At 47.4% G+C, this 12,293-nt stretch overlaps 1 protein-coding gene across 6 annotated transcripts in view; it reads left to right on the forward strand.

Moving 5' to 3' along the window:
* Positions 1-12,293, forward strand: part of gria2b (glutamate receptor, ionotropic, AMPA 2b) — a 180,697-nt gene that overhangs the window by 62,562 nt on the left and 105,842 nt on the right. For all 6 annotated transcript variants that reach the window (XR_005460078.1, XM_038792299.1, XM_038792298.1 and 3 more), the window contains 2 exons: positions 1,152-1,391; positions 4,408-4,604. Coding sequence is in view for 5 of the 6 variants with exons in the window: in XM_038792299.1 (XP_038648227.1) it covers positions 1,152-1,391; positions 4,408-4,604 (437 nt within the window). In the remaining variant the exon portion in view is untranslated. The remainder of the gene's footprint in view (positions 1-1,151; positions 1,392-4,407; positions 4,605-12,293) is intronic.

Consider the following 12,293-nt stretch of genomic DNA (forward strand, 5'->3'; position numbering starts at 1 on the left):
GTTGGTACAGAAGTGTTCAGCAAAGTGATTACTGAATTTGCAACTGGTCTCCCCAACATTCATTGTCAACACTGAATATAGTATGCTAAGTTGAAAGAAGTACAAGTACATCACTGGGCAGTGTACATATGCTCCCCCACCAGTGGGTTTAATAACAGGGGAGCTCAATAAAAGAAACTGGGCGACCTGCCCGCTGCCAATCTACTTGCTCCTGTCTCCTTCAATTATACCAGTGGCTGGGGTGGCAACCACCACTGCCAGAATTTAACGGGTGGCAGGTGAGTCCCATGCAAGTGCCTGGCCCGGCAGGCCGGTGATGGGCAGGGTGCGTTCTCTCCTTAATGGACTGCCTGGACCCATCTTCTTGCGCCCCCCACCCCCGCCCCAACCAAGGTCTTACCCCCTCCCCCCACTCAGATTTCTCACCGCTCATGGCCTCTCAAACCCCAGCCCCCTTGTCTCCCTTGATGGGACCTGACAGCTGTGCACCCAATGAGACCCCCCCCCCCAAATACTGACTCAACATCGCAAGACTCTGTCCCAAAGTATTGGAGAGCTGTGTCCTCTGATTGACAGGCAGGATTGCTTGTTCCCGAGGAGCACAAATCCTGCCTCCAGCGTATTTATGAAAAAAGGCTGTGGGGTAACCAGTGTTTCCCCTAACGGACTGTCCCTGATTTGTTTAGCTGTGGGAATGTGAGGAATCCAGCACCTCATATAAATCAGCCCATTGTCTCACCTGGAAGGCATTTTTGGGACTTAGACAATGATTTGAAAAAGGTGAATTCTCAGGCATTGCTACATGTGTACTTGCAAAGGATGTAGTAGGAGAGCAAGTGCCAGAGGTGATAGCAGTGTGCTGCAGGGCACAATGGAGCGAACACTGCCTTCAAATGCTGAAGAACGAGTGGAGGTTGTGGAAATGGTGGAAACGAACTGATGAATATGGAGCATGGTGAGAGATGATGATATGGGCAACCCTATCATGATTCTGGGAGGAACGAGTTACAGAGTCTTGTAGAAGTGCACACATTTTCGTCAGAGAAGACCGTTCCCATTCAGTTCTGAATGTGTTTAGTGGCTGCAAAGTGCTGACTGATTGTTGAGTGTCCATAATTTAAACAATCTATTTGATATTTTTTCTCTCACAGTCTGTTCCCAGTTTTCAAGAGGAGTCTACGCCATTTTTGGATTTTACGACAAGAAGTCTGTAAATACACTTACGTCATTCTGTGGAACCCTGCATGTTTCTTTCATCACGCCAAGCTTTCCTGCAGATGGCTTGCACCAATTTGTCATACAGATGAGGCCGGATCTTAAGGGCGCTCTTCTTAGTTTGATCGAATATTATCAATGGGACAAGTTTGCTTACCTGTATGACAGTGACAGAGGTACACGCAATTTTTGTCTACATGTTATTCTCGCTTCCTTTGTTTCATTTTCCGTTGAATGCAATGATTATGTTCGAGAATTTCACTGAAGAATGATCGAACAATTCAGATGAGTTGGAAGTAGTAGTAAAATGATAGGTTGAGTTAAGGGCCGAAAAAAAAAAAATTGTAAAAAATTTACAAATTCTATGTAAATTTTAGAAATTCGACAGGTACTCTGACATTTCATTCAGTTACCTTTAAGATTCTGGTCAAATAAAAAGAAAATTCAGAACCTCCCTGAAGAGAAAGACACTGAGGTAAAGGAGAATAATTGCAGTCTGTTAAAAAAATAAACAAGCTTGATGGTTAAGCGACCTTTATTTGTTTCATGCATTCGCCTGACTCCTCAACATCCAGGAGAATAGGAGGTGGGTGGAGCAGCTGAAGGTGGCCTATTGGTGGTTCTTAATCCTTCTCCTTTGTCTGATCCCCCTAGAATTGCACTGCCTGCCAAAGTGTTTCAGGCGCTCACCCGAAAATAGGCATCGAGCCCTTTCAGTCTGCTAACGGCCAGAAGCCTGATTTAGGATGCTGCTCTCAAACTTGGCACAAACTAGAGACAAAGTAATATTTTTATGTGTTCCTTCTAGTATCACAATAGTCTCACTGGCTGTGTACAGTTTGGGATGGTTGCCCCACCACCCCAATCTCCAGTTCACCGCCCCTCCCCCCCCCCCCCCCCCCCCCCCCCCCCCAATGCTCTACCTATGAGTAAGCTCAAAGTCTGAGCTGGTGGATTGTATGAAGTCATTGATTGGCAGCCCTGCGAACCTTGCGCTGTTCGATTCAATTTTTTTTAAAAAATGGAAATTCCGTCGATTAAATAGATTTCTCAACCAGCCTGTATTTGCCATTGAAGTCAGCTGTGGCTCAATTGGTAACACACTTGTCTCTGAGTTAGAAGGAGATGAGTTTAAATTCCATTTTTGGACTTTAAAGCAAAAATCACACACATCAGTGCCACACTGAGGGAGTGTTATACTGCCGGAGGTGCTGTTTTTGGATAAGACTTTAAACCAACTGCCCTCCAGGTGGATGTAATAAATCTAATCGTATTATGTTGGAGAAGGGTAGAGGATTTATCTCCCTACCTCCTGCTCAATAATTACCCACAATTCCACAATTAATGTCACAAAAACCAGATTATTCAGTCATTATCACATTGCTGGTTGTGGGAGCTTCCTGTGTGCAAATTGACTGTTGCCTTTCCAACATTATGCCAAAACGTCAAAAGTACTTCATTGGCTACAAAGTGCTTTGGGGCATCCTGTGCTATGCAAGTTTTTATTTCTTACGGTTCCCTTTTTATTCATTCATTAATTCTGCGAGTATGAAGTATGTGGTGCAGCTTTTACTGCAGACAGCTGCTTATATCACTGATGCACGTGCTAAATTACATAACCTATTACATAACCTACAAGGAAGTTCAGATTGTCAAAGAGTAGTCACTGAAGGTACACTTAAACTATTTATCTTTTCAATGTTAAACTAACCATGAAATATGGCAGAGTTTAATTACACAGAACACTGCCATTAATGTAATTATGGTCATCAATTGACAGCTGTGGCCAAGAATTTGGTTTTGCCTTTTTGACTGAATTTTGTAGAGGGGTTCGAAAGCTGGCATTAAGCTCCGATCAGCATAGTCAAAGTTTCTAATTTTTAAAAATGAATTTGTGGTATGTGGGCATCACTGGCTGGGCCAGAATTTATTGGCCACCCTTAACTATCCCCCATTTCAGAGGGCATTTGGGAGTCAAGCACTTGTTGTGGGCCTGGAGACACATGTAGGCCAGACCAGGTAAGGACGGCAGATTTCCTTCCCTACAGGACATTAGTGAACTTGATGGAATTTTACAATGATTGACAATGGTTTCATGGTCAGCATTAGATTTTTAATTCAGATTATTTATTTATTTATCTTTCTTTTTTTTAAATTTAGAGCACCCAATTCATTTTTTTTTCAATTAAGGGGCAATTTAGCGTGGCCAATCCACCTACCCTGCACATCTTTTGGTTTGTGGGGATGAGACCCAGGCAGACACGGGGAGAATGTGCAAACTCCACACAGACAGTGGCAGATTTTTTATTGAACTCAAATTTCACCAGAGATTTAAAGGGGATAGAAGAACCTCAAAGAGGCGTAGAGAATTTATTTTAAAAGGAAAAGGCCTAAAAAGGCTAGTGGTTGGGACCAGAGAGAGAGAGAAGCTCACTATTGACCTTCACCATCTATGCAATCATTTGGGGAGGGTTGCGGATTTGCTCTCTGCCACTGCAGCAAAGGGGTACAGTCACCTTCTGCTAGAGACAGCAGGAGTGAGCATGGAAATGGGCAACCTATAAGCCTACTGTCTGCATGCACATGCAGGGAAGGGCTATTCGGGAGCTGTCGCTGTGGGTCAGAAGGAGGGAAATTGATGTTAAGTGGGAATGCAATGGTAGGCTTCAATGCTGATCTTGTCTCACTTTCCCCTAATTGTTCTATCTTAAAATTGGACTCTGCTAGCAAATATTAGCGATTAGGATCAATTCACATATCTTTCCAACACATTTATTTCAAAAGGGAGAATACATGATTTATTTATTATTTTGTTACATTATTTAATTGTATTCAGGCTTCATATGAAATCTATCAAATGGTATGGATCTGAAGCCCAAGACCAGTCGACCATATTCAATGGCGGAACAAGCTTGATGGGCTGAATGGTCTTCTCCTGCCCTACTTCTTATCTTATGTTTTTCTGAGTAGTTGATGTGTGAATGTTTCATGGTCATCTAAAAAGAATCAGTTTAAAACATCCTTTGGTCAGATAAAGGCAGCAATCATAACATGTCTCGGTTAATTTCAAGCGGGTATTAATTAAAAGCGAGAACATTGGGTGATTTATGGTGAAAAAGCTCAATTTTGAACTGGTTGGCTTCAGGCTGCCATTTAATATGGAGGCTGTGTTCTGCTGTACTTCTCTCCCAGGATTATCAGTCTTACAAGCAGTCCTGGATGCTGCTGCTGAAAACAAATGGCAAGTCACAGCAATCAACGTCGGAAATATAAAAGATGAGAGGAAAGATGAAGCCTATCGCTCACTCTTTCAGGACCTGGAAAATAAAAAGGAAAGACAAGTGATTCTCGACTGCGAGCGTGACAAAGTTAATGACATCATGGAACAGGTAACCAGTGATACTGTGTCAGGATTTATGGTGTTATTAATTTGCTAAATCATGTGGCTAGATGTTCACAATGTGAAGCTCACCGTTGAGAGATCTGTAATAAAATCTATGGGGGGTATTCTGGCACAGTGATAGCGCCCCTCCTGCTGGACCAGAAGCTCTGGGTTTGAGTCCAATACCAGGACTTGTTGGCCACAGAAGCAGTGATCATAATGTGATTCAATAGGCTGATAATCAGTTCGGGAATCCTTCCACCATTATTTCGCAAAGGTTAAAATCAGTATGTAGATGTGAAGATACACTAACAAAAAAGGCCGAGATTCTCTGGAACCTCCCACTAGCCATGGGATTCGCAACGGCCTGTTGAATCCTGCGTCGGGCCAAAATCAGGGTTTTGCGTCAGCCGCCAAATCAGTTGTGAGTTTCCCAACCTGCCCTGCCAGGTATAACGGATTTCCCGATGTCCATGGTGAGCTGCCCACCCCAACCTGGCGGGGACATACAAATAGCTCATTAGAACTGCTTAACATCTAATTGCTCAAAGGTTAAGCTCATGACATCCATTGGCAAGAGCTTCAGTTCCATGATGCAGGGCTTCAACTGCATGCTGCAGGCACTTTTGGGAATTCACGAGTGTCAGCGGCAGAGTACAGCGGAGGTTTTGGATCACATTCTAGCTGCCTCTCTATCGCATGGAGGAGCAAGGAGCCCCCGAACACCTGAAGGGAAGAGGATGAGCGAGGGTACAGCGGGGGCTTTCCACCAGGGGACCCATCTCTGTGAGTGAGCAACACATCTCCAGCCCTCAACACCAAGGAGGGTAGCAATGCAACACATGTGCTACCCTAAAATATGCCTGGATCCTCAAGGTCTGGATTCCCAGGGGATGCCCGACAAGGCCATCTCAGACAACAGGCTGAAGGCTGCCTCAACTTCAGATGTGGGTCCTGGGAATGCAGCAAGACATGGTGGGAGGGCAAGAAAGATAAATAAACTGTAGGAACATAGTGGGCACGGGTGAACCTAGGCACGATTTGAGATAGGTCACTATTTTAATACAACTCTTGTATTCAATATCACTTTGTTCATCATCAGGTCCTGCACCCTGTCATTTCGTGGCGACATGCTCCACAAACCTCCGTGCACACTCAGTGCTTCACCCCTGTGGAGTGTGAAAATTACAGCATTACGTTTCTCCCAACTCCCACACTGATGGCACAGTAAAAAAGTACTCCTGCTGTCTGGGCCCCCCACCCCAGCATCAACTCTCAGGCCTCTCATTTCTGCCACTTTTCTCCAGTGATGAGGAGACCATGGGCTGACAAAGTGTCGAGAGGCTGACCCACCTTGGAAGTTAGTTGGAGGAACATACCAGGACCCTTGACCTCAAGGGGGGCTGTTGCAGATGAGAGCTCATCGTGCATCACTGAACCCTTGATGAACCTATTCACTGGCAAGATACGTTCATCTCTCTGTCAGGCAGGAGTCAGACATATCGTTGAGGATGAGAGGAGCATCGGTTGGTCCTCAATGTAAGTCTTCATCATTTTCCCGCAGAGTCTGGCCCATGCCTTTTGCACCTTCCCACGAACTTGGGCACCATCACAAGGACCTACACTAGCACCACAGTAATAATGAGATGTCACACCCTACGGTGGGAGAACTCTTCACTTCCTAGTCCTGCTCGTCCCCAAATCAAGATGCGATGAGGGTGTCCGTGGCCCTTCAGCCCATGCGGGCCCTGGCCATAGTCCAAAGTCCTACTTCCTCCTCCGCGGGGTACGCCTCACCCCTCCCATTGAACCTCCTCATCCGAGGGGATGTGTCACTTCCCATCTCCTCCTGGTCTAGCTTGTCTCCCCTTTGCAATACCAAGCTGTAGAGAGCGCAGCAGATCATAATTCTGTGGGACATCCTGTGGGGGCTGTATTGGAGGGCACCCCCAACCAGTCCAGGCCCTGGAACCGCATTGCGAACAGTCCAATTGCCTGCTCGATCAGCATGCACGTTGAAACATGAGACTCGTTGTAGTGCGTCTCCACAAGTGTTTGCGGCCTCCGCGCTAGCGTTGTCAGCCATCTCCGGAGTGCGTACCCCCCTGTCCCCGAGGAATCATCCATCCAGCTGCTGCTCTCCGTCAAAATGTCAGGGATGTTTGAGAGCCTCACAATGTAGCTGTCAAGGATGCTCCCTGGAAACAGGCACATACCTGCATTATGTGTATCATGTGGTCACAAATGTGTTGGACATTGAGGGTGTTTCATGAATGGCTCTGCATGATGCCATTGAGACTGCAGTCTATCACCTGGGGGATACCTGCTAAATAGGTGAAGCCCATGGCCCTGGTATTCTAGCTTGCTTGGTCCTGGTTCAAGTTTATATACATGTGGGGGCCGCGCAGTGTTACCTGCAGATATGATGGGGGAATGGCCGTGTCCATGGCCATGCATGTGCACTGCGGCGGCCTGTGGCGGCCGCGCTGAGCAGCATGGCACCGGATGTGCGCGGACCCGGCCTGCCAAAAACTGTCCCCCTGTGACCAGCCTTGCCACCCCCCGGGCCATGCCCCCACCAGTCCGCACAGCCCCTGCTGAAGCCCGTCTGCCAGCAGAACGTTCCCCCCTGACTGTGGCAGCGCTGGACACAGTTGGCAGCCGCTACGCGAGTCCCCGAACGGTGTGAGCACACGTGCCCCACGTCGTCGGAGACTCGGCCCATTGGGGGAGGGCCTCAGGTGACGTCCTGAGGCTGTCCATATGGCATGCAGTGTACACGTCATTTTTGAGGGGGCGGAGCATCGCACAAACGACATCGCCCCCGATTCCAGCTGAAATGGGAATTCTCCGGCGGATCGCCGAACGTGATTTCGGCATTGGCGATCAGAGAATCCCGCCCATGGGCTCTCACAAAAAGGGGAATTGTCACCCCCCTAATGCATTTGTGTGTGGCAGACCGGGAAATACAACACATATCACCAGTGCTGCCCTGAAAGGAACCGCTTGTGTCGGTGGTAATTTTAAGGGCCATGGGCAGTGGGTGTTCTCCGATTCTATGTGGTGGCAGCTCCTGCAGAACATGGCGAAGGTGGCACAACATCCCTTGGGACTGACGCAATCTCTTCCACCACTGAATCTCCAAAATCTGCAGGTAAGATCCCAATTTCAGATGACATTTTGCTGGTAGTGTCTTCAACGGGCTCCACTATCTGGTGCTGCTGTCATGAACCAACCTCCCCTCCTCTGCAGGGCACAGGTCCTGGTCACCGGCACCATCCTGCACCGGCACATCAATGTTGCTGCAGCTGTTTGATTGCTATGAGTAGAAAAGCCAACTCAACAGATACCACGGGCAGGATTCTCCGTTGCCCTACACCGATATCATAATTGTCGTTAGGGAGGAGAATCCCTTCCGACGCCCAAATCGGGGGTGGCGCCGGTTTGATGCCGGTTTTCTATTCTCTGCCCCCTCCGAAATGGCATCAATGCATCATGCGCCGCATGTCGTTGGAACGGCATTGATGCGTCATTGGAACGCCCTCCTCCGATGCTCTGCTCCAATGGGCCGGGTTCCCGACTGCGCGGTTGATGTCTGGTCTCAGCGGTCGGGAACACGGTGTTGCAGCTGCTGACTATGCCCAGCGCCGCCAGTCAGCAGGGAGCTGCTCTGCTGCCGGAGAAGGGGGGGGGGGGGGTGAACGTCCGCGAGGGCTGAGGGACCTGGTGGGGGATGGCCAGGGGTTGTCCTGTGGGCAGTATTTGGCAGGTTGAGTCCGCGCACAGTCCATGGGCAGCACGGTAGTACAAGTGATTAGCACTGTGGCTTCACAGCGCCAGGGTCCCAGGTTCAATTCCCTGCTGGGTCACTGTCTGTGCGGAGTCTGCATGTTCTCCCCATATCTGGGTGGGTTTCCTCCGGGTGCTCCGGTTTCCGCCCACAGTCCAAAGATGTGCGGGTTAGGTGGATTGACCATGATAAATTGCCCTTAGTGACCAAAAAAATGTTAGGATGGGTCACTCGGTTACGGGGATTGGGTGGAAGTGAGAGCTTAAGTAGGTCGGTGCAGACACGATGGGCTGAATGGCCTCCTTCTGCACTGTATGTTCTATGTCGATATGACCGCTGCAGGCCAACGCCATGCGCATGTGCGGCCACGGACCCGACTATTCTCCGGCCCATTTTGCCGCGGGAGCCAGGAATTTACCCAGCGCGCCTGTTAGCCCCTCACCGGTCCCAGGATTGGTGAAGGTTCAGCTCCAGTTTTGGCGTCGTAAAATGCCACAGTTCTCACGCCGGTGTCGGCACTTAGCCGCAAAATTGGAGAATCCAGCCCCATGATTCTCCAGAATTAAGCACTGAAAAGAAGAGAACACCAATGTGAGCATTGAGGATTCCTGACAGAGCTCTGACCCACAGCCCTCCACACCTCTGGGACTTCCACCCATGCACTTCCCCTTCAGTAAGGGACTCCACTAAGCCTCACAGTCTCCCCCCCCTTACACTGCCACTTCATCACAGTTGACCCTGTCAACTCCACCAGGATGAGACTCGTAGACCACAAGAGTCTCAGTGGCATCTTTCTCTTGACCATTCCCCAACCCTCCACTCCAACCCTGGTGTTAGGTGAAAGAGAAGTTGTGTCTGGGACCAGTGTCTACATCCTCACGGGACACCTCAATGGGGCCCCCACTCATGACCTTGAACAGGGTGAGTGCTGATCGACTTCACCATCATCCCTTGCATGGGGAACACGAGTGTAATCTGTGTCATGTTAACGCTTGTCTGATAATTTGAGTTCAATGGTTTGGGCCAATGCTTCCAAAGGTTTAAGAACTTGGCTCCAGTCAGTGGCACTGATGTTTAGCTCTGCCAATTTCATTGGTACAATTGACTAGTCAATGAAGGGTGAGGTAGCATATCAGGAAAATTACTGCTTCTTGTGGCAGATGAGACACAGCTGATTCAAGTGAAGCCTGCAATTAGCATGACAAGCACACACCGAGAAGGCACCCTCATTCTCCCAGTTTACAAGGGCTGCAGAGTTTTCAAGCCTTCCAGCCCAACTCTAATTCCTGACAGTTAAAATTCCCCAACAAGTGGATTTGAATTTCCATACATTTAACCCCTTTGTCCTCACAGGGCTGCCTGAGTGTGGGGTTCTACTCAGACTGAGGTCATGCTGCCCATAGTGAGAGGGTCTTCATGCCTCATGAGGCAGGGATGTAATTTATTCAGATTGTCTCACTCTGCCCTTCCAGCGTGGCTTCTCATGGAACCCCACCCAAGAACTTCACAGTGCTGACCCTCTGTCATCACCTCCTCCCACCCACTTGGTACAGGCACTCCCTCAGTGGCGATTTAGGCACAAGTCCTGCAAGGAGGATACCGGAAGCAATGTCTGTCTGCCAGCCTTCAGACATCCTTAAAAGAAGCGCTGCCCCAAACTGAAGGTAAGGTAAGGCCTGTTAACGACCTCTCCCTGAGATTGAGAATGGTATTCACCACTAATAGAATCCTGCCAAAAAAACAATTTGCCTATCACATAATTGAGTAATGTGCTAAATGAATTTTAGTGCCAGTGTGATGCTAGGTTTGTCAGCCGTACATCTGAAAACTGGCAGAACGTATCAAGCAGCATGTCCCTTCCACTGTTCCCAAAGGGCAAAGTACAGGCTGTACCCAACCAGCCCGTGCTTGTAAAATCCAAAACAGTGTCCAACATTACAGTGATTCTGGGATTGGACAGCCGTTGCTAAGTAATTCTCAGTGTGCTAAAGATTATGCTGACAACCAAATAGAGACTTTCAGTTGGGCTCAGAGTGTGGCACATTTGCGTGTACTGGAAGCTTCAGATATTAATGCATGGGGCTCTGTTCTTTCCAGATAGAAAGAACATGTACACACATTGCACCTGTCTCCTAAACAAAACACATGAAAGCTGTTCCCTGGTTTATACATCAGGGCATTCATCAGAATCAAGCTGTCTGGTTTAGATTTTCAAACAATGCTGGATACTTAACTGTCAGTCACCATCAACGCGTGCATTCTCCTGGGCGACATAATAACCAATCAGAGACCACATGCCATTCAAACACTGTTTTCTCACACAGTGGGTGGGAGATTCCACACAAGACCCCTCGGAAGGCAGCCTGCCATTTGCCTGCGGGATCTTCTCGTCTCTCTACTGTCAATGGGATTTCCGTTGAGTGCACTTCTCGTCACTGGTAAACCCGGGACAGGGGCGGAACATTGGTCAGAGTGGAAGATCCTGCTGGCTTGAATAGACAGAAAATTCTAGCCAGTACAAAGTTGTTGTTTCCTCTGATATTGATATTCTTCCGTTGTCCTGATGCGTGCAAGACGGAAAGCTTTGACAAAATGAATGTTTTTTTTTTAGCAATACACAAGTTCTGTTGTACCAAATGACTATTTGTGCCTTGCGTTTCACCAAAGGTTTGTTTTATGCAAATAGAGTTTACATCAGTAATACAGTAAATGATTCACAGCATAACCCTGGGACTGATATCTTTGCAGAATACTGCATGATTTCATTTACACGTATAGGAAACAAATAAAGGCCCAAAAGCTTACTCATAACAAATGTCTATGTTCATACAAACATATATATTATTTCCACATCTCAAGGCCTGCCCATGCAAAGTACCACTTCCTAACTAACTGCATAATCAGTTGTTTTGCTGGCAAGCCAATACCCATCTCTGCCACTTCTAACATGTTGTCCCTCAGTAGCTCTGACTGGATGTTCAATTTTGTGTTCTTCCTCGGGGGTGGCTGTCTGGTTTCCATTCATCAAACCTGATAAAATAGTCAAAACTGGAACCCTACACAAATTGGAAATTGCTGTAGGATAGCACTCTGAAGCACCATTCAACATCTCACTGCAGCAGTTTATAAAATGCATACATTTCTATTCAAGCAACATTGCTATGGTAAATTCTGTTTCCAGTAATCATTCGCCCTATCTAAAATTATAATCGGACTTCTCCTTGGGATGCTATTTAATTTGCTTATACTTCTTAAACTGTTGGAAAATTGTACAAATACTTTATGAATATGTTAGTTACATCAATATTTGTCATTTCATAAGGGTCACTCTAATCCCAAGTGCCTACTGCTCATTTGCACTGAGTTGCTGAAGATCCATTTTGATCTAAGGCATGAAAGCAAGACCTGAAATCAGGCAGAGTACATAAAGGAAGACTGATTCTTCCCACCCTGCCTGCTCTGGATTTAAAGGTAATTTCCCAGCCAACCTGCACTGGATTTACAGGCATGTGACATCCTGATGATGCAGTTTCCAACCTGTTTCCTCTGGATTCAAATATTTGCCACCCTGCTTTCTCTGGATTTGCAGGAGTTCCCCAAACTGTTATCTCTGTATTTACAGGTAGTTTTCCAAATTGTTCCCTCCGAATTGCAGGTAATTCCCCAGCATATTCCCTCTGGAGTTACAGACATTTCCCTTTGGAATTACAGGTATTGGCAAAGCTGATTCCGTATGGAGTTTAAGGTAGTTCCCTATCCTGTTCCCTCCCTGGATTTACAGCTAGTTTCCCAACCGGTTCCCTCTGGATTTACAGGTATTTTCTCATCCTGTTCCCTCTGGATTTACAGGTATTTTACCATCCGGTTCCCTCTGGATTTACAGGTAGTTTCCCCATCCTGTTCCCT

The sequence above is a fragment of the Scyliorhinus canicula genome, chromosome 3 (genome assembly GCF_902713615.1).
Source record: "Scyliorhinus canicula chromosome 3, sScyCan1.1, whole genome shotgun sequence".
NCBI classification, from domain to species: domain Eukaryota; kingdom Metazoa; phylum Chordata; class Chondrichthyes; order Carcharhiniformes; family Scyliorhinidae; genus Scyliorhinus; species Scyliorhinus canicula.